The 22,958-nt window shown below is 33.5% G+C and overlaps 2 protein-coding genes across 2 annotated transcripts; both read right to left on the reverse strand.

Moving 5' to 3' along the window:
* Positions 1-407: 407 nt before the first annotated feature.
* Positions 408-4,546, reverse strand: LOC131642070 (vacuolar fusion protein MON1 homolog). Its single transcript, XM_058912354.1, has 14 exons — positions 4,070-4,546; positions 3,878-3,957; positions 3,711-3,782; positions 3,558-3,597; positions 3,321-3,422; positions 3,065-3,186; positions 2,836-2,968; positions 2,669-2,760; positions 2,151-2,232; positions 1,996-2,060; positions 1,611-1,901; positions 1,397-1,488; positions 1,034-1,098; positions 408-581 (listed from the first exon to the last, which is right to left on the reverse strand). Exons 1-14 carry the CDS (start codon positions 4,385-4,387, stop codon positions 486-488), a joined length of 1,650 nt encoding a protein of 549 aa, XP_058768337.1. The 5' UTR covers positions 4,388-4,546; the 3' UTR covers positions 408-485.
* Positions 4,547-10,133: 5,587 nt separating this feature from the next.
* Positions 10,134-11,038, reverse strand: LOC131642066 (protein S40-4-like). The gene has a single exon (XM_058912351.1). The coding sequence runs from the start codon at positions 10,823-10,825 to the stop codon at positions 10,334-10,336; it is 492 nt and encodes a 163-aa protein (XP_058768334.1). The 5' UTR covers positions 10,826-11,038; the 3' UTR covers positions 10,134-10,333.
* Between the last annotated feature and the right edge of the window lie 11,920 nt (positions 11,039-22,958).

Raw genomic sequence — 22,958 nt, forward strand, 5'->3', positions numbered from 1 at the left:
AATTTGTGGTATTTTGATTATGCATTAGAAACAATTAATGTGGTCTTGCAAGAATCATTTGGTTGATTTTTTATCACAATTTCTTCAAAGACAATAAGTGCACGGTTGAACTTGAAATAAACCTCATTGAAAAAGCTAGAAAATAGGTCTGTGCTGGTACTTGGTAATCTGTTTTGTACAATTTACTCATTCATCATGTAGCTGCATCTGTGTTTTTATTACTGAGTTCTTTGCATTAATGGCTACTGAAGGAGATATCTAAGTGATGAACCAACATCTATTTTTATATAGCTTAATTTTTACTTGTGATTCTGAAAAACTAAGGAAATTTTTTGGATCTGACATTACAAGAACTGATGATAATAATTCACATTGAATAGTTCTTAATAGAAAAAAAATTATAGGAATTTTAAAATATAATAAAGTTAAGAGGAATTTTATTAAATAAAAAATGATAGTACATGTTTACAGTATTTGCAGAGAAATCACCATGAAAAGGGGCTAGCTCCTAGCAAAAATATTTCATTTTCCACGTCTTTTATCCATTGACAAACACGGTTGCACGTCTTTATTGCCAAGGCCTGCATATACTCAATGGTGCACGAACATTTGAGAACTTGTCAAATACCAGAGTGGCACAAAAATACATGAAAATCCATAAAATTTGACCATTTTCCATTTTGATGCAATTTGCACAATGTTGTCAATTGCATATCGCCAAAAACATGAGTTTTATAGCAGATATTTGACAATACTCCGTACTAAATGGCGTATAACAGAAAAACAATAGTTGTTTTTGTTTAAATTCAGCTATGCTATAGCCTCCTATTTGACAACAATGGATATAAAAATGCTAAGAGATACATAATGATAGATTCAAACTTGTAATATACTATATTTTTCCTAAAAGGTTTTCATTGAGAGTTAATTATGAATCTATGCCTAGACACTGATAGATAACACAAGGGGAGGGACATTCATAGTTGTAATGGAAAGTGATGATATAAACAGAAAAATAAGTAAGAAATTGTACCTTGTCTGCAAGGGGATCAAAGGCTGCATAAAGCTCAAAATCCGGTGTCACCCAACATAAAAGAACTGCCACAAAAGAGATTGTATGAGTTTCATCTTCTATTGGTTTATCTTTTATTGGCATAAGTCTAAAAATGTCCTCATGGTGAACAAACTAATTCTCCATAGAATTATGTCTCGTTCTAAAATAACCATCAAAGCTTAAAACTGAGGACAAAGCCATAAATAAAAACATGAACTTATTATGCCCCGCCGCTCCTATTTCCCTTACAGTCAAAATGTTGATGAACAGTTCAGACATTCATTTTACTTTGGACAGAAATGCAAGCAGTAAGAGGTTAGATAGAGCCGCAATATTTCTTACCATAGTTTTCATCTCTTCTAAATTGAGTTTTGTGCGGTCCGATTCCTTTATCGTGCATTGACGTAAAAAGTTTCTCGTAAGCTCTATATAATCTGCAACAATTAAGAAAAGTTATACTTCTGACAAGAAAAATACGTAGGACAATAAAAAATTAAAAAGGCTATGGCGACAAAAGGCATAAAATGCAAGAGGTCGAGATAACAATTAATAATACCTTTTCTGCTGTTGCCGAGTACTCATTGATGATGAAAATTCTGAAGAGACATATTGATCCAGGTATATACTGCGGTAAATGAAATGCCACAATCCAGCAGGACCCCCAATGACATGATTAACTTCCTTAAATCTTTCAGGAGAATCTGATGGAGGCGTGTGCTGGCCCAAATGAGATGTTCCGGATTGAGGTATTGGTGGTAGATCCTCAACATGCATTCCTCCATCTAGCAAGGATCTCTGAACTTCACTAAGAACATTTGACTTCAAAAGGACCATTTCAATACGAAGCCTACAAATTTGCATAGAAAGTTAATTGCTAAACAAAGACATAAGTATGCACCACCACCAACAATAGTAAGATTGGATTATGACTCATCATTTACCGGCTATCTTTAAGATGATAAAATGCATCTGAATTAGTGGTTAGCAACATCAAGTATGTGTCATCCTGCCACAGATATACAAAGCACTTTCAGTTGTGTCCTGATGTTAAAATAATAAAAATGACTGATGCTAGATGTATTAAAATCTAACTCACATCAAAATAATGGATATAAGCATACAGAAACGCCGAAGGATTATATCTTGGCAAGCAAACTGGAGAAAATGATTCTGACGTCCTGTATAATTTTAACCCATGAAATAGAGTAAGAGCGTGCAGAAAGAATGCTCAATAAGAAATCCATATACTGCTGCAAATATGTAAGCAGTTTTGTAGTATGAATGCTTAATAATCAATAGCAATAGTAAATGAGCCAGACTGAATATTTACATAATGTTAGAGCCAAATGAGAATGAAGCTGTAAAGCATGACTGTAGTCACCCAGTCTAAAAAATTGATCATTATACAATGGGAGACTATTCAAACCTACTTTGTTGTGTCAAAACTTTAGGCAGAACTCTACATGTTAACTTAAACTACTATGCAATAGAAATAACATTCGTGAGAACTGGAGGATCGTCTCAATCCTAAACTGGAAAACTTTATACATCAGGTTTTCATAAATCATAATTTGCCGTATTAATCTCTAAAAGAAATAAGTCAATTCTACTTGCCTGAAAGATTCTGATGACATAACAAAGTTGGCCAGCAGCAGCATATCATCTGGATGAAGGGAAGCTTTCTGAGCACCAACAAGACTGATCACCTACATTCAACCTTCAGTGTGTTATTCTAAGTCAGTACTCGGTATATGAATAGAAAAACTTAAGCAGAGTCAAACCTTGTGCCTGCACATCAGTGTTGCAAACAAAACACCAGAATCAGCAGTGTCTTGCAAGACAGCACCGGCGGCTTGCCTTGTTGCATAAGAAAGGGGAAGACAAGTATAGGCATGAAGAAATGTAGCCGGGTTCCTGAAATAGCCAGACAAATAACCGTATAACTATTTACTACCAAGACATAAAATAAAATGTCAGAAAACTAAGCATGCTAAGAGCAGAGAAACAAACCAACTGAAAGAGTGGATTAACGACGAGAAGACCGTGTCTGTTCCACCAAGTAAGGGTGTCATATCGAACTTCGAATTCTTCTCAAAACATTTGTTTATCGATTTTGTTAATATAACAAGCATCTGCACACAAATGGACAACAGGGAAGTGTCACATAACCACATAATACATCAATTCGAATGTCCTAACTAATCAAGCAATAGCAATTTGAGAAATAATCAAATCCAGTAATTTTCACAATACAACTCAACAATACCTGGCCATAAATTAATTCCAACTGCCCTCTTAACGACTCGTAAGGTTCTTCTGTGGAGCTAATGCAGACCAAGTAAATTGGTCCTTTCACAAGAAAAACCACCTGCACAATAATTTCAAACTATAATAAAAAGCATATAATAACAATAATAGTATTTTTAACAATAATAATAATGAAGTATACAAAATTCAACCATAGTAAAAACAATAAAAAATTAAAAAAGCATATGATCCAAACCTGATGCTTTCCAGCTCTCACTAATTTGACAGAATCACCCCTAACAGAGAGTCAAGTGCAAAATCATATCAAAATAAAGTGTATTATTGAGTTATTCAATTAATTGGTTAATTAAGAGTAAACATTATGAGCCATTATTTTAATGTTTAATACCCGTTTTCAACAAAGGAAACGATTGCTTGCAAAGTTGCTGAAAATCCTGCAAGCTTGTGTTCATCTCCATACCTAAAAGGAAACAAAACAAAGCAAATAAACAAGATTAAGTTCATGCAATTGTGAAGTGATGACTGATGAGAAAATAAACAAATCGAAAAACTAACCTAGAATATATAGGTTTTCCAGAATTGCTAAGAATGAAGAAATGTTTCTTCCTTTTTCTCCATGATATAGAACCATCATCCTGCACTTTATTCATCAATCAAACAGAATATGATATTTATAGATAGATATAGTTTTAGTTATAGTAATGCATCGGCATAGATCGGCATAGAGAGAAAATCAATTGTATATACCTCATCCTGGTGTCGTTTTCCGGGAATCCAAGAGGTGTTAGTTTCAGAGATTGAGATTTCATCGATTTGATTCTGAATCCTCATTTGCTCTTGTTCAATTTCATCGTCATGTTCAATCTCGATTAAGGAACCGGTGGTGGCGCTAGTGCTGCCGCCTCCTTCGCCGGCGTAGCCGCTGCTACTAGGGCTTGAAGGGAGATCCATATCTTGCTCTGAACCGGTTCTTACCCAGGTGATGTCTGAACCGGGTTCGGTTGAAGTTGTTATAGGTATATCTGTTTCTTCTGGGGCTGGTTCGTTGGGTTGTGGTGATGCCATGGTGTTGATTGTGTAGAGAGAGAGTGGAGTGAAGTGTAAAGATTTTTGGAGTTTTGAAATTCGTCTTGTTTGTTTGTTGTTTACGCTGCTGCCTGACAGTCGTTGGTTGATTGCCGTGGCTCAGTCTGTCTGACCGGTTGGTGCGTTCAGACGAGGCTACTGTCCTCACATTGTTGGGCCGAGCTAGTGTATTATTTCTCAAGGCCCAATCCAATAATACCGACAATCATATATGAAAAAAAAAATTCCCATCTCTGTAAGTTCTCTCTAGCTCTTGGGAAAAAAAATGGTCGCTATTTAATTTACGAAGGATAGTATAATTTAAGGTGCGTTTGAAGTGCATCTCTGAAAATACTTAATAATTTTGGGTTTTTAGAGGTGTAAGCTACAACATAAAGGTGGAAAAGAAATTTCCAACATATATGATGTAAGAAAATTTTAACCCATATTCCTATATTATTCCCTCACCTCTGCATTTTCCAAAATATTTTAATTCTATTTTTTTATTTAGTTTTTATCATCATAATTAACTTTTTTGAAATTGAAGTATTTTTCACCACTACTATCGTGTACTAAATAACTTTGTCCAAGATATTATGGTACGTAATTTCTCTTTATTGCATAACTCACCATTAAGTTTTTCGATATTTTATATGTGCACCGAAATACTTACTGTTCTGGACTGGCCCAATATTCCAATTGGTCCAATTCACTCTTGGATAGACCGGCCCAATAAGCATTGGCCCAAATCATCATAGCCAAGAGGGTACAACGTTCACCCAGAATTCCGAGCACGTCTGGGTATTAGTTGAGCATGTTGGGACCCTGTCCCCGGCAACGGCTAGTATCCCGGGCACGACTAGTCAAGACCTAGTCAAAGGTCCTCTATATTCTGGACTGGGAAACGCGCCTAAGCCCAAAAGATAGGAGATCCATTTTGCCCCATGAGAACACTTATAAATAGCCATCTCTCCCTAGAGGGAAAGGTAATCCAAACTTGACCCAAAATCTCATACTTTCAGTAGTGTCTTGTTGTTCTCTCTCTTACTTCGGCATCAGAGTGCCTTCTAGATACAACCCTTTTTTTCTCAACAGCCACCAAAGATCAAGCCTACCGTTGCTGACCATTTGTTCTGCTCGTAGCGAACAGTGGCGTTGTCTGTGGGAAAACTCTAGCTTCCCCGTTTCTCTTTCTTGCACCTTCTTGACCACTTCTCGCGTCATCAAGAACTCAGAAACCAAAGCTTCCACCTTTCACTTTCCATGGCTGGCAACGACGAAGACTTCTCCAAGCGCGACCCTACGCAAATGGAAAAGAACGACGTTGAGCTCATCATACCTCCCAACACCAACGTCTCTTAGCCTCGTGATGGTCACACGGTTTCTCCTTCCACGGAGGACGCCCGTGACAATGCTACCTTCCACTAAAGAGACACCAGCGGCAAAGATCACCAAGAAGCAATTCTTGAGAACACCTTCCTGGTCACCGAACCTGCCCAGGGTGACCCTACCATGGTCGCCATATTCTCTGCCCTGAATTAGACCAACGCCTTGATCCGGCAACAGAACAATCGGATCAAAGCACCGGAGCAGAGGCATCGCGCCAAGACTCCCCATCGTAAACACTCATGTTCCGAACAGGGTACCTTGGCAGCCAAGAAACGTCCATATTCTCCTTCACGTCGAGATCAACCTTCCTCCTTTGCCAAGAAAATAAGGAAGATCGTCGCTCTCGTCAATATTCACCCTCTCCATGGTCAAAAATACAATCACGATCACCTTCCCCGAAGCCCGTAAACCATCGTCGGCACCATAGGCGAAGTTACAGCCGTTCCTCGCCCCCCGTTCACAGTGACAAAGAGGAAGAACGCTAAGACCCCTTGTCTCGGGCGATACTAGAGGCCCCTCTGCCTGTGGGGCTAGAGAAGCCTCCTCCGTTGGGGACATACGAAGGCACGTCATATCCAGACGAGCACATCGAGAAGGGACAATGCCCTGGTACAAAAGCCTTCTGGACAAATCCATTACATCCTGGAAGGGACTTGGCATACTCTTTTCGAGGCACTTCACTACCTTAGCAGCGTGTACTTTTGATTCAAAATTTACTTATGTGCTCGCGGGATGGGAAGGTTCTGCCTCTGACTCGAGAATAATAAAGAATGCATTAACACGTGAAGATAAACTTAAAATTCCTCAAGGTAATACAAGAAGAACCTAGACTTATAGTTATTTATATTATATATTTTAAACTATCACATTTATTATTTACCTTTACTTTAGGAAAATATTATCTTGTTGATGCTGGATTCATGTTGACAAGTGGATTAATTACACCTTATAGAGGAGTTCGGTATCACCTGAAAGAATATTCAGCTAGAAATCCACCACAAAATTCTAAAGAGTTGTTTAATCTTCGACATTCATCTTTACGCAATGCAATTGAAAGAGCTTTTGGTGTATTGAAAAAATATTTGAGATTTTATCTAATTCAACAGAGCCAAATTATGGAGTCAAAGCTCAAAAATTAATCATTTTTGCATGCTGCAATCTTCACAATTATCTAATGAGTGTAGACCCGGATGAAGACCTTATAGCAGAAGTAGATGCTGAACTTGCTAATCAAAATGTATCTCATGACAATCATCAAGGTTCAAGAAGTGACAGAGATGAACTTGCTATGGGCGGGATTATAAGAGATAGTGTAGCACATCAAATGTGGTTAAATTATCAAAATAATAACTTAGCTTAAAGAGTTTGACTTGTATTTTATATTTAATACTTTTATGTTTGTTGTTCCTTGATGAAGTAGTACCAAATTTATTATGATATTGCGACTTTTTCGCTAATTATATTCATTAATTTTGTTGTGTTATAATTGCTCATTTTTATAGTTTATGGCATCGAGTAAGCAATTACCAATTAATAATGGTAATTCTGGAACGTTGACTTTGAATAGAGTCATGGATGATGCTCTTGTTGATGCTTTTATGCATGAATATGAAAAGGGGAACAAAGTCAACGGTACATTCACTACATCGGCATATGAAAATATTGCAGCTGAACTTCGTGCATTGTTTGGAAACAAGGTTGACAAGGTGAAGATTAAAAACCGTTGAAAAACTTTGAAAAAATTTTCACTAAATATTATGACATTTTTAAAGGTGGTATGAGCGGCTTTTCTTGGAACTTAACTACACAATTATGGGATGCCGAGTCAGAAGTATGAGATGCTTTAATTGAGGTAAATTTTGATAAACTTTTTGTATTTTAAAATATTTTATTAATAAATAATTGTATAACTTTTATTAATCTTATATCTTTTATTTATCACACTTTTTCAATCAAAACCAAAAGCATCAAATTGGAGAAATGTACCACTTCCAAATTATGAGAAGATGTTGATACTTTATGGACCTAACCGAGCTGATGGAGAGGAATCTGTAACTTTAAAAGAGACAAGAAAACAAAAGTCATCAGTCACCAATGAAGACTTTGCTGAAACTATTCAAGATATTGATGACCATGTTGCTCGAAATGAGGTGAATTTGGAAAGCTTTGATGCTACTTCCGATTTTTCTGTACCTGAAACACAATCACCAGATCCTGTAAGTGGTAGTAAAAGGAAGAAAATGAAAGTAGTTAAAAACAAAGATACAAACAACGATATTACTGAACTCCAAGAATCAATTGTCTTGGTTGCAAATGCACTAACAGAAGGAAATGCGGCAATACGAGAAGGAAATGAAATAATGAGAGAGCGTCAGAAATATGAGCTGTCTCCAATTTCAGGGGAAGAAACATGGAATTTAATAAAGGAGTATGAATGTGATGCAAAGTCATTGCCTCAGATATATTGCACTATCATGAAAGATGCTGACAAACTTAGGATGATTCTCTAGTGTCCACTTGAAGCACGCAAAGCAGTGATAATGCAAATGGTCTTTGGCTCATCTGATTGATCATCTTATAATAGCCTTACGATTTTTATGAATATTTTATTTACAATTTAATATGTTTCTGAATAATTTGTTTAAATTTAATATGTTTCTAGATATTTTGTTTAAATTTATGTGGTTTATGAATTATCAAGTTTTTATTTGGTGAAATTTACTCACAAATATTTTTATTTTGAATTATTTTTACTAAGTACAAATGACGATATTTATAAGGATAAAAACGTAATTTAATTTTAAATTCTCTTCCCTCCCCTTCTGAACCAAACATATATGTTGTTAAAAATCTCTCCCCTCCCCCTTCCCTCCCCTTAGTTGAACCAAACATATATTTAGTTAAATTCGCTTCCCTCCCTTTCCCTCCTCTCTATTAAATTTTCTCCCCTCCTCTCCCATCCGTTGAACCAAACAGACTCTTATGGAAATATCTAACAATGGGTGGGTTTCATTTTCAACTTATATACCAAGCTTGATGGTGAGTTTTAAGACATTGAGCCTCTTATGTGGGTCGCTACTTGTGTCTGTCTTTGTAGCTGGTGCAATATGGTGTTCATGATCCAAATTTTGTTGCACCACTTCGCCCATGAAGAATTATGAAAAATTACGTCACTAAGTATGCTAGCGCTCGTGCAAATAAATAATTTCCAAAGAAGATCATGGTATAGTAGTGCAAAATTGGTTGGTACCTTCAAATGGTAACATGGTTAACATTAGATATCTATCTGCATAGTCTTTTTATAGTACTCTCATATATACAAATTAAAGTATAATCATTTTTAATCAAAAAATCACTATCAGCATTTTTAAATAATTATAAATGAACACTAATAATGTCTTAGTATCATCATCTCATTGGACGATAATTGGATATTTTAAAGGGTATATGTGGTAGAGAATGACTAGCATGTGGCCACTGGCCATTGTATTACTCTCAAATTTCCATTTGTTCTCATATAACGGCCCCATCTCAGACCTCTGACTCCACTTGCTGTGTAGATTTTTTTAATTAAAATTGACAATTTACTTTTAGAAAAGTATAATTTTCAAAAAATAAAAAAATTCTTTCAAAAAATATTATGGAGAGTGAATATAAAAAAACATATATTAAATAAAAAGTTTTCACTCAATTATACTTAGACAAAGCATTGTAGGATCTTCGTGATGATATTTCTAATAGATTAACGTTTTATTTACATATAAAAAAAGTTATCTTCAACATTATTTGAATTTTAGTTCATACTTGTAATAAATGATAATATTTGTATATTTACATAATTGATAATCAATCAATTTTGGTGTTAGTTGAAGATACATTGGTTAGTTTTGTAAAAAAAAAAAATTTAAATGTTTCACTTAGGAAAATGTGACTATTAAAATCTTAAATTGGTTGAGAGTAATGAATGTATTGTAATAATTTTTATATAATAAATTTAATTTTATTTTATTTTGGAGTTTTCATATTGAAGATTGTTTTAGGATGTGATTATTCTGTTTCTTAAATAAATGAAAAATGTTTTATGCATTAAACATTCACATCCATGATATTATATGGTCTAATCACATGCAAAAACATACTTAATTTAATTTAACTTGTGAATAATTTAATTTAAAATAAAAAATATAATTAGATTAATTATGATTTTAACATGTATAGTTATTCTAGACACATAACACTCTGATTATAAATAGTAAAAACAGTTGTGGATTCAATTATTAAAAAAATGAAAATGATACAAAATAATACTATTAAAAAAATAAAAACACAATAAGAGAGCATTGCTTGGTCATTGGTATGATCTAATAACTTTCTTCCAAAACAAAAATACTCACAATAATGTTGAAGAAATCCTTGTGTACATTAGAAACACCGGGTTTCGAATTAATAACTGAAACCTCGTATATAATAATCTCATACACACACATGTATCAAAACAAAACAAAAATACACCTGCAATACAGTAGAACAAAACGAAACAAACAAAAAACAGTGAAATTATTGGAACCCAGTTTTTGCCCAAATAGCATTTCTAAGCCTACTAAGATCTCTTCCCTTAAGAGTCCTTCCAACACCCTCCTGTACTGACAAAGAAGCCACTCTCTTCCTCGCCAAAAACTCATGCGGTGGTAACCACCCACTTTCATCTTCATCCTCTCTCTCCTCTTCCATGCCATATCTCTTCATGTAACTATTTGCATATTCATCCCCGAGAATCTTCGACCAATCGGGGATGTTTACTGGCACGGACGCTGGAGTTCCTCCAGCGTCCTTTGTCTTCGACGAAGACTGTTTCTTGACCGAGCGAGAGCCATGGAGAGATTTGCCAAACTCCGCCGAGTCATCATGATTGGAATTGTAAATGTCTGATTCATGGAATTCAAACACTGAATCTGAATCCATTGTTAACGATAAGGAAGAGTCTCTGTCAGTTGAAACTGAAAGAAAGTGGTGCTGGTGGTTTCTTTTTGCGAAGTAATTGCTTGCCATGTTGGTTTTGGAATTTAGAATTCAATGCTTATTCTGATCAGTGGAAGTTTATTCTGATTTATTAGATGGGTATGTATGTATGTTGTCAATGGTTTTTCTTTTTTTCTTCTTGTTTCTCTTACGTTGGTGTTAATGGTGATTCCACAAAGACACACCTTTGTCTTGCTTTTATAAAGGAGTGAAGTTTTTCTTTATTCTTGTAGTTTTAAAAAAGAAAGAAGAAAATTATAATGTTGGGTGGCATTGTGGATAAGTTCCAGTCTTCTCTTTCTGTCCTTTCTTTCTTTGATTTTCGTCCGTTTCTGTGTTTGAATGTCAAATCACCAACCAATTTTACATAAAAATTCAAATTAGTGCTGACACCCCATTTTTTACATAATCTTTAAACCATTAAACTATTATTAGTAGGATAGTTACTTCAAATTATATTGTAAAATGGGAATAATATATATATAATTGAACTAATCATTAATCATTTGTTCAATTGAATAAATTAGATTTTTACACATAGTTAACAAACGTACGAAAATGTGTATCAGTGTATCTATGAAACATTTTTTAAATCCAAAAACAGATGTTGAACAAATGTACGAAAATGTGTATCTATGAAACATTTTTTAAATCCAAAACTTATGTCATTATTTTGGCTACGACAAAATTTAGATGAGTTGAATTTCGAGTTCCTTATATTTTTTTAAGTTAATATAATAAAAAATAATATGTTTACATTTCATATTCCTTTGGCACCAAAATTTGCCGAGTCGAAACGAAAAGAGATGCTTATCCTACTTTTTATTCTAAAAGAAGAGGTGTTTGCTATGGTTTGGTATGTCTCAATGTTAGTGTTATCAATTTCTATTGTTTATGGATGTGTTAACCAAGAAAAATTATTATGCTAGCTCGATAAAAAAAAATTTCAAAATTTCAACACAAAGTATACACCGTAGCTTACACCATCCCATATATAACATGATTTTGTATTGTCTGTGTAAAAAAAATGAAAAGTTTAATTACTATACATAATAGAAAAAGTAAAACCGTAACTTTATACGGTGTAAATGTAACAAAATGTGTAAGAATAACGTTTCTCTTTTTTTTATCAGAAACAATGTTTGAGTTGAAGTACCGATGGAACTAAGAACGTTCGACCAAGGCATGTTTCGAATCAGACTAGTAATTGTTTTTTGATCTTATTGAAAGCACTAAGACCAGAAATTCTAGATAATTTATAAGAAAATTAATGGTTGTGGAAAAGTCCAAAATACCCTTATTTAATTTTTTTGCCATCACATTAAAATTGTGATTTTTTTGGTCTTTGTACCATAAAGTTCTTAATTTTATTATTAAAATAATACAATTCTTATATTTTATCAAACTTAAATATTGATCTAAATATTTTTGTAAATGATACCTAAACAAAAATAATATTTGTATACGGAAAAAAAATCTATTATTTATGAAAAATGATATTTATGACCCAAATATTTTTTTATTTAAAAATGGCATATGGGAAAAAATTTATTATTGATCTAGATATTTTTATATACGAAATTTACTAATAATCCAAATATTTTTGTAAATGATACCTAAACAAAATGAAGTCTGTATACGGAAAAAAATCTATTATTGATTTAAATATTTTTATATACAAAAATCGTATTTATGATTAAATATTTTTAATCTAAAAGTAGTATACGGGAAAAAATATATTATTGATCTAAATATTTTTATATATGAAATAATCAATTATTTTTCTAATTTTTTTTCTTTTTTAACATTTTTATTTAAAATAAATGATGTATCCAAATTCGCGTAACCGAACAGAACCCGTGTGTATGCACGGGTTTGTTACTAGTATTTTATCAAACTTATCAAATCTCTCTCTATTCTCTATTTTTTTTTCTCTTTCATCACTTTTTCACTTATTTCTTCCAAAAATAAAAATATATCAATATATAATATAAGAAAATTAATGGTTGTGAAAAAGTCCAAAATACCCTTATTTGATTTTTTGCCACCATATTAAAATTATGGTTTTTTGGTCTTCGTACCATAAAGTTCTTAATTTTATTATTAAAATAATACAACTCCTATATTTTATCAAACTTATCAAATCTCTCTATATTCTCTATTTTTTTTCTCTTTCATCACTTTCTCACTTCTTTCTTCCAAAAAAATCTATCAATCTATAATATAAGAAAATTAATGGTTGTGGAAAAGTCCAAAATATCCCTATTTGATTTTTTGCCACCACATTAAAATTGTGGTTTTTTGTCTTTGTACCATAAAGTTCTTAACCTATAATATAAGAAAATTAATGGTTGTGCAAAATTTCAAAATACCCATATTTGATTTTTTGCCACCACATTAAAATTATGGTTTTTTTGTCTTTGTACCATAAAGTTCTTGATTTTATTATTAAAATAATACAACTCTTATATTTTATCAAACTTATCAAATTTCTCTCTATTCTCTATTTTTTTTCTCTTTCATCACTTTCTCACTTCTTTCTTCAAAAAAAATAGGCTTAATTATAACTTTGATCCCCCTATTTTATCTTTTTCTCGATTTTAGTCCCCCCATTTTTAAAACCACGATTTTGGTCTCCCTTTTGAGTTTTCTATTGAAAAAGATACAGGAATAGGGACTAATTTTACAGAAAAAAACAAAATAGAGGGACGAAAATTGCACAGAAAACTTAAAAAGGGGACTAAAATAGTGATTTTTAAAATAAATGGATCAAAATCAAGAAAAAAACAAAATAGGGGGACTAAAGTTGTAATTAAGCCAAAAAAATATATTAATCTATAATATAAGAAAACTAATGGTCGTGGAAAAGTCCAAAATACCCCTATTTGATTTTTTGCCACCACATTAAAATTGTGGTTTTTTGGTCTTTGTACCATAAAGTTCTTAATTTCATTATTAAAATAATATTGATCCAGATATTTTTGTAAATAATACCTAAATAAAAATAATATTTGTATACGGGAAAAAATTATTATTTACGAAAAATGATATTTATGATCCAAATATTTTTTTTTCAAAAATGATATACGGGAAAAATCTACTATTGATCTAAATATTTTTATATACGAAATTTACTATTGATCTAAATATTTTTGTAAATGATACCTAAACAAAAATGAAGTATATATACGGGAAAAAATATATTATTAACCTAAATATTTTTATATACGAGAAATGGTATTTATGATCAAGTATTTATATCCAATAATGGTATACGGGAAAAAATATTATTTATCTAAATTTTTTTTTTGTGTAAGCAAGATTTCATTAAAACGGAGAACTAAATGTTCTCAATATCCGATTACACAGAAAACGGGAAAAACCCGCCAAAAAGAAATTACAAACCAATTAGATTTACGATAGGAATAACAACGGATCCTTGTTAAACTCGTAAAAGCTACAAATGGGATGAGTAATTTCTCCAATAAAAGACCATTTCCATATCAAATCTTTAATCTTCCATATCGTATTATTCACATCCCAACCTTCATTACGAAAACAAATCCCATTTCTAGTAGTCCAAAGAATCCACATATACGAAAATCACATATACTAAATATTTTAATATACGAAAATTTAATATTGATCCAAATATTTTTGTAAATGATGCCTAAACAAAAATAATATTTGTATATGAGAAAAATATCTATTATTTATGAAAAATTGTATTTATGAGATAAATATTTTTTATTCAAAAATGGTATACGAGAATTTTTTTTTATTGATATAAATATTTTATATACGAAACTTACTATTGATCCAAATATTTTTGTAAATAATACCTAAATAAAAATGAAGTCTGTATACAGAAAAAAAATTATTTATTTAAATATTTTTATATACCAAAAATGATATTTATGATTAAATATTTTTAATGTAAAAATGGTATAAGGGAAAAAATCTATTATTGATTAAAAATATATATGATTAAATATTTTTTTCTTTTTTAACATTTTTATTTAAAATAAATGATGTATTTAAAATAAATGATGTATTAAAACTAGTTTTGTACATGGAGATCAGATCCGTTAACTACGTGTTAAAATCTAATTAATTTAATTGAAGAGATTATTAATTCAATTTTCGATTAAAATGAGAAAATAAACCCCCTCCTGCCAATCTCTGCAGCCATCCTTCAATTGCTTCATCTAATATTCATGAATCCATACAAATAAAATAAAATAAAATGAATTCATACAAATTAAATAAGATAAAATGAAATTGTTTTATAAAGAGAGAAAAATATAGATGGATGGATGAATGGATGAGATGAAGGCAGGAAGCGGCAGAGAGTACATTGGAAAGGATCCACATCCATGTGGGACATGGATTCTCTGCAATACAAATCCTTTGTATGATGCTCACCCTTCGGCCTTCATTTGAGTCTTTAGATTACATTTAATGCATATTAATTTTCTAAAATATTATTTTGCATTATTTATCAACCATTGATTTGGAGCATGATAATGAGCTGAAGATAATAGCGCACGTGTAATATCCTATTTTTCTATCATAAGTATAAATAGAGAAGATACTATTTAGTTGTAGTGGAACTAAATGGCAGGATGGACATTGAGACTTAGTTGAAGGGCATCTTAGTCTTTGTACCCTTAATTAGACATAAGAGATTGTTTGGCTAAGGCAATTTCCTCTTAATTGTGAACAAAACATAATTTTGTTAAAGAAAGAAAAAGGATAGAAATGTGGAAGGAAGAGGAAGGGAAAGAAGACCACTCCAAGAACTCCAATCCTTGCATGTCCAAGAATCTGTCCCGAAGTTCTGTTTTTCGTCCAAATCTCCCTTGCTCCAGCTCTACTTCGTTCATCTAAGGTGGGTCCCTAGATAGAAAATGGGGTTTTTATCTATTTGGGATTTTTAGGGTTTAGGGATTTGAGAAAGAATGCATGAAATCCTTGTTAATAACATGTTGTAGTGTTAAAATGTGCTTACCTATGTTGTATTCTGGTCGTATACACCCTTATTTCGTACATGCAGGTGAATTCAAGGGGTTAAAGTACCCCATGGCAGAATTGGTGAACTCTGCGTTTTTCTGCATCTGTGGTGATCCGCTGAGCAGACTTAGGTCGCTTAGCGGATACTGATTTCTTTTCTAGAAAATTGCGAGTCCGATAAGCGGACGTGAGGCCGCTAAGCGGAAGAACATTTGAACTTTGCCACTGGAAAGCCCGCTAGCAGTCTGCTAAGCGGGCGATGCTGTGCAGAGTTTTATATTTTCTTCCCCTGAGTGCAGTTTTGGTTTCTAATCGTGACCAAGCTCCTCCTTGACTATTAGTACACATCTGTACGTTTGATGTGTGGTATTTTATGACATGCATCATCATTATTTCCGTTTGATTACTTATGTTGAATGTTATGCATAATGTTAAGTATGATTATTAAATAACTCTGGTCTATTCCTTTGTGATTAATTATGAATATTATGATGAGACAATATATGAAATGTGTGATGTCCAATGTTTCGGTTAAACATTCGGATTGGATTGTCTTGTATGACTTTACGCTTGTTATGCGTGTGTATGCTTGAATCGAAGCGAGCCGGGGGCTAGGTTGGTTTATGACTTGGGCTTTGTGATCAATGAGTCGTCCTGAGCTTTGTGATCAATGGTACAACCCCGATCGTGTGATCTTGGGCTCACACCCGAGCTACCGTTGTAGTGTGCTTGTGAGGGTCTGGAGGCTTTCCCACTTGGTGTTAACACACTTGCAGGCTCGGTATGGTGGGGTTATGTAGCCATGTAGGCTAATGCATAATCGGTAACTCACCTATAGTGAAGTCAAGTAGACTAAGCACTAGGCTTTCGCCCGGTGGGCTCATGTGTCAAGATGACGTGTTGTACTTGATGTTAACACACGTGCGTAAAGGTGGCTATTGGGACAATGACACCATTTCGTCTAAGGTCATCTCGCGGCCAATTAGGCTTGTGCGAACCCGTTTAACCATTCTTGCAGTGTGCTTGTACAAGTCTCTTGATGATAGACATGGGTGTAACCCATCGAGGGTGTGTTTTTATAACCTAGTCGAGGCATTAACGCGCTTCTGGATTCCCCATACGTGGGTGTGGGTCTGCATACGTGTTTGTTGTACTAATTGTGTACTTGTGATATGATGACTCCTATGGTGGATGGTTCATGTGTTTTCTCCGTACCTGTACCGGATGTGAGGACAAACCCCGAATCAATGGTGGATTCGTTTGTTATGCATGTACCCTTTAGATCCGAGTGGACTAATAGGATAGGTGGACTCACTGAGATTTAGTAATCTCATCCCATTCCAATTCTATCTTTTTCAGGTGGTTCGAGGCAAGATCGTGGCAAAGGCAAGGCGGACTAGTCCTTTGACATTATTGCTAGATGTTATCTTTTGTTCATATTTCGTGCTTTTATAGTACCTTGCTGGATATTGTACTATTTTGGATGTATTATCATTTTGGCCATGATACATTCGGCTTTTGTACTTTGTACTTATGATGTACTATTATCTTTCCGCTGCGACGTTATGTATTTGTTGTCTTTATGAAACCATAATTAATACTTTATGCATATTATTCTAGACATATATGTATGGGGTGTTACAGCACGAGACGTTCCATTTGCGAAAATGTGCATCTATGAAACATTTTTTAAATCCAAAACTTATGTCATTCTCTTGGTTAAATTTAGATGAGTTGAAATTTCAAATTTTCCTATATTTGAAATTTCAAATTTCGAATTTAGATGAGCTGACAATGTAAAATATTTTTACACTGTCAATCAATGACAATTATGTATCCCGCCAAGTCATCCAATAAATTTTAAACTACTGATATGATTTGACATTTTAAAATATTGTGATTAGATGCATGTGTAATACTTATTTACACTCACAGTGCACTATCATTAAACTCATTTTTTTAAAGTATTGTAATTAAAAATTTGCTCCGAAATTTGGCTTGTCAAATGGATATGTTTAACCTACTTATTGTTGTAAAAGAACAGGCTTTTTGGTATGTCTCAATGTTGTGTTATCTATTTCTGTATATCTCATACTATTTATTATGTATATTATTTTGCAACTCATTTGTAATTTTTTTAATCTTGGATCTACTAGTGTCAGTCTCAGCAGGTTGGTTAGCGTTGTCGACGTTAACAATGACATGCAAATGTCTTCGCCTCCTAAGAGGTTTAAGATTCATCTTATCAGTAGAGGGTCAACTCGAGATAAATGTTATTGATGATGAGTTGAGGTTATTTCCATTCATTTCTACTCATCTTCCCTCGTCTCCTTCAAAACTTTATTCATTGGTATCTGAAGTGGCCGCAAATGTGTGGCATATTTGGGCCTTTTGGGTTGTCAAAAAGTTCTTGTACAATGTATTCCTCATGTTGTTCATCTGATGGTATAAAGTTTCTTTTCTTAATCATCAGATGAGGTGTTGTCAATTAAAGACAAACAATTATCAGATGATCTGGACGGGACCAAGGAGGAAGCCTGAGAATTCATGGAAAAAGCCTTGAAATTATATTTTAAGTTGGATGATATTTGGAAGAAGTTGAAATAAAGTAAAGCGAACTTGAAGCAATGTTGGAAGGATCTGACGGTGGTCAACAAACAAAAAATATGAAGAGAAATCGCATTACAATATGCAACGGAAAATAAAATTTTCCCTTTAGTTGATTCTTATGAATGATGCATGATCAGAGATTGAATGATTACCTCTTATGGCGATTAGCACCTTTGAAGCAAAATCAGAGATCACGAGTATTGAATGAAGAACAACACATTTACTCCATCCACACGAGCAGAGTGCCTTCAATCTCAGTGTTAGTTGCAATTGTGCAAGGTTTATGCCACTCAATGTTTTTGATGAAGACAAAGATCAAGATCAAGTGTCAAGTTTAATACAAAGGAAGCAAAACATCTTTCAAGTACATATGACTAAAAGATGATATTCAAGTGAAGATTCATGAAGATTTTATGAAAATCAAGGTGCATGTTACAATTCATTACCGGTACTTTCAATTGCTCGTGAGAACTCTTCTTTTTCATCATGAAACTCTAGCATACACATTAAAACATGTTTTTAAAATGGTTTAAGTTTTTATGAGTTTCAAAAATCATTTTTGCAAGTTTTTAAATCTGTAGTCGAATACAGTGGACTTGTATTCGAATACAGTTGCCTCTAGAACTGAATTATAGGCAAACTGTAGTCGAATACAACAGTGGTGTATTCGAATACAATAAATTATGGGAAAACTATATTCGAATACAGTAGTGGTGTATTTGAATACAAGTGACAAACAAAAGTAAACAAAATCCATTTTGGCTCAACTGTGGTCGAATACGGCCATCTGTATTCGAATACAGTGTGTAAAAAATTGAATTTTTGAATGTTGGAAAGTATGTATGTGAATATATGCTTGTTGTAGTCGAATACAATTACGAACTAATGCATATTTTCATGTTGTAACTTTGCTAGATCAGCGTAGTTGTTCATGAGTTAATTGTGAATGATTATCACTAATTAAAGGGGTGTTTTAGGGAGTATAAATAGCCATGAACACAAATTATTACAATAACCTCTTTGTCAAAATGTCAAACATAATCCAACTTCTGTGTTCATATTTATAAAGTGCATTGTTCAAAGATTTCATATCATTTAGAGACTTCTTTTATCTTCTGTTGAGCACTTGAATTTACTTGTATTAGATTGTGATTCTTTAAAAATGGAAGAAATATACTTCATTGTAATTTATCTATTAATTAAAGTCAAGATATCAATTGTAATTCCTATTCACAAAGTGTCGTGGTTGTTAGAAGAAAGTGACTACTTTCTTCATTGTTGTAAAACAAGGTTGTGGGGTGTTATCTTAGGGTATATTGTTAGAGATTTGTCATTGAAGTTTTAGGGTGAGGCTTGTACATTTTCTAACAATATTGGAATATCCTACGGTGTGTAAGGGAACTAGACGTACTCTCAGATTGTGAGAGGAACTAGTATAATTTCTGGTATTTTTTATTTTTTTTGCACTTTATCGCTTATACTCTAAACTAGAAAAATAAATCAGTAGTGTCTCTAACACCATTATTTTTTAAAACACCTAATTCACCCCCTCTTAGGTGCAACTCTAAACATACAATTGACATCAAAGCAGGTTATAGGTAATATGTTCTTAAAGATCCATAATGGCTTCCACAAATCCAGTTTTTAGAGATGGTGGTAGTATCAATAAGCCTCCTTTTTCTATGGTGAACATGTTGATTTTTGAAAAATACATATGAAAGTACATCTTGACACACAAGAAGAAGTTTGAGATGCTGTAGAAAGTGGTTTATTCGTTCCCATAAGTGTTGTCGATGACATTGGTACACCCAAAATCAAAAGTTCCTGGTATGAAGATGATAAGAGAAAGTTCTCTACATCAAGAAAGCAATGAGCTTACTTCAAAGATCCCTAAGCATGGATGAATTCTTCAGGGTCTCTCAATGCACAATGGAAAAAGAAATATGGGATGTTGAGGAAAAATCATTTTTGTTGTTTTGAAGATAACAAACTCTTGTGTAAATATAATTAAGATTATGATCTTATTTGTTATTTGACGTGTGCTCTTTAATGGAAATAAATAAGACAGGTTCATTCTGTAACACCCTTCTAAACCCCAATAATTAATATAAGAAATTCAGAGTAAACATGTATCAAGGATGTCACAACTCGTCATATAAAATCCAAAATCACGTATGTCATGCATAACCACGAGGAAACACAATAATCTAATTCTTTTACCAAACATGTTAACACAGCGGAAATTAATTGATAAGTGCCAAAATGTTGTTATTTTGAGTATATAATTGTGGCACTTATCGATTCTATTCATTCCGATTTTGTAATAAAATCCCCACTTTTGTGTATATATTCACATTATTTAGTTTTCATATGTTTTATATACCGTTTAATAGTTTTTCCTTTGTTTTTATAGGTATTCATGCTTATTGGAGCCTCGAGGAATAAAGTGTCGAAGGCACGGCTCCAATTGCGCGATTTTGGATCAAATAAGCAAGTTTTGTGCAGAGAGCGCCGCTGAGCGGCGTCTAAGCGCGCTTTCCAGGGGCGAACCAAATTTCCTTGGCCGCTAAGCGGTGGGTCTGGCCGCTAAGCGGAGGCCTGTTTACTGTTGTAGATATTTTGTGAATACGTGTAGGCCGCTAAGCGAGATTTGGCCGCTAAGCGGCCGTAGCAGAAATTTTCTTTATATTTCTTCATTTGTAACATTTTAGGGTTATGGTTTTGGAGAGTTTTTGGTTCCAACTCCATCATTTTCATTCTTAGATTAGGATTAGCTTAGAAAACAACACCGGGTCATGCACTTGGAAGATCGGAGGTGGATTTCTCATCAACCGGAGCTGACAACCCGCGAGATGTTTGGTTTATCTCTTCTCTTCTTTGTGTATTTCTTTTGTGTTGGGTTTTGTTTGTATAGTTACTCGAATCTTATGTATATTTACCGATTTACCGATTATAAAGTTATATTTAACTTTCTTTACAAATCTATGTTGATTGTTATCCTGGATTTTTGCTCTATGCTGGGGATTTGGGTTGCTTTAGAGATAAACTTCTTGAATCCTTATCTAGGATGATAATCTGTTGGTTCTGAACTCTAGAGATAGATTTAGAGCTAGCATTCACTGTTTGTATCTGTTCTTAATGCTTTCGTGTTTGAGCGGCGCGCGAGAGATCGCCGACGCGAGAATACGGATGTTCTCGTGACTTCGCGTTAGAGATAACCTTAGTTGTGAGATGATCTCGTTTGTGCTCCAGAGATGGACGCTTATGTGAGAGATACGTGATGACATAGATGAGTATTGTAGGTTGAGTATAACGGGTTGGTAAGTGTATGTTTGTGAAAAGTGAATATATTTACATTCCTGATAAGTTATTTCTCTTCTAAGAATGTGTTTATTCTTTTACTGTCTATATCTTTGTTTACTTTTTGTTCATTCAATCCCAAGCTCGAAACCGTAGAAACTGTTGAATGGCATCTTCCATCTCTGTGGACGATAATTCCCGGATCAATATTTCCAAATCTTTCTTTTGTTGCTTGCCCTATACTGCATTCAACAAAACGCCGCCGTTGCCGGGGATGGTTGTGATTGCATCGCAATAGTTTTCGTGGTTTTGAGCTTTGTATATAACGTATATATTGTATAGTTTCAAGTGTATATATTTACTTGTACATGTTCCCTTGTTTATGTTCACCATATAGTTTCTTGTATATGTTACATATAAGTATACTTTTATTGGTGAATGTTGGTGAAACATGTTGATTTCGGATGAGCTCTTTAATAAAAAAATCTTCACTTTTCAACTTGTGAATCCAACATTCACCAACTTTCTCTTTGTGTATGTTAATAGTTATATGTGTTTCATGTTTGTATATATGTGTTTGTTCATGTACATATTTGTATACTTGTGTTTTCCTTTATGTTCGTTTTATCATTGTATATATTTGTACTGTAACGTTTGTTGAGTGGTTGGTTAGGACACTTTCTTTAGGTTTGCGCGGTGAGACGTCACCATGGCATGACGAAAGGAGGCTACTTTCCAAACACCGAAACAATAAAGGCGTCGAGCTAACGACGTAAAACAAGCGCTTGTTGGGAGGCACCCCAACAGTTGTAAATATTGTTTATTTTTATGTTTAAGAGGAATTTAGGTGAAGTGGAGGAAAATTGGAACAACTGTTCTGTTCTGATTTTTCTGGTTTTTTCTGTCATCGCTAAGCGAGCCTAGCTCCGCTAAGCGATGACAGGAAAATTTTGTTTTCTTGCTTTGTATCAGTGGGATTCCCATTCCACTTGGTTCACTCATTTTTCCCACTTTCACCAAGGCTATTTAGTAGTAGATACTAGTTTTATTTTTCTAATTCTTTTATTGGTTGTTTGTATTCAAATTTTGTTCGGTAATTCGAAGATTTTTGAGGTGATTTTCCAAAGCTTGAGTGTTTCAACTTGCGGATGTATGGTAGGATATTGTTTTTGAAGTTGTATCATTCAAGGTACTCATTTATCGCTTTCTATAGCATAGCATGTTTAGGAAACTTTTCATT

This window comes from Vicia villosa, unplaced genomic scaffold, assembly GCF_029867415.1.
Source record: "Vicia villosa cultivar HV-30 ecotype Madison, WI unplaced genomic scaffold, Vvil1.0 ctg.004453F_1_1, whole genome shotgun sequence".
Classification (NCBI taxonomy): Eukaryota; Viridiplantae; Streptophyta; class Magnoliopsida; order Fabales; family Fabaceae; genus Vicia; species Vicia villosa.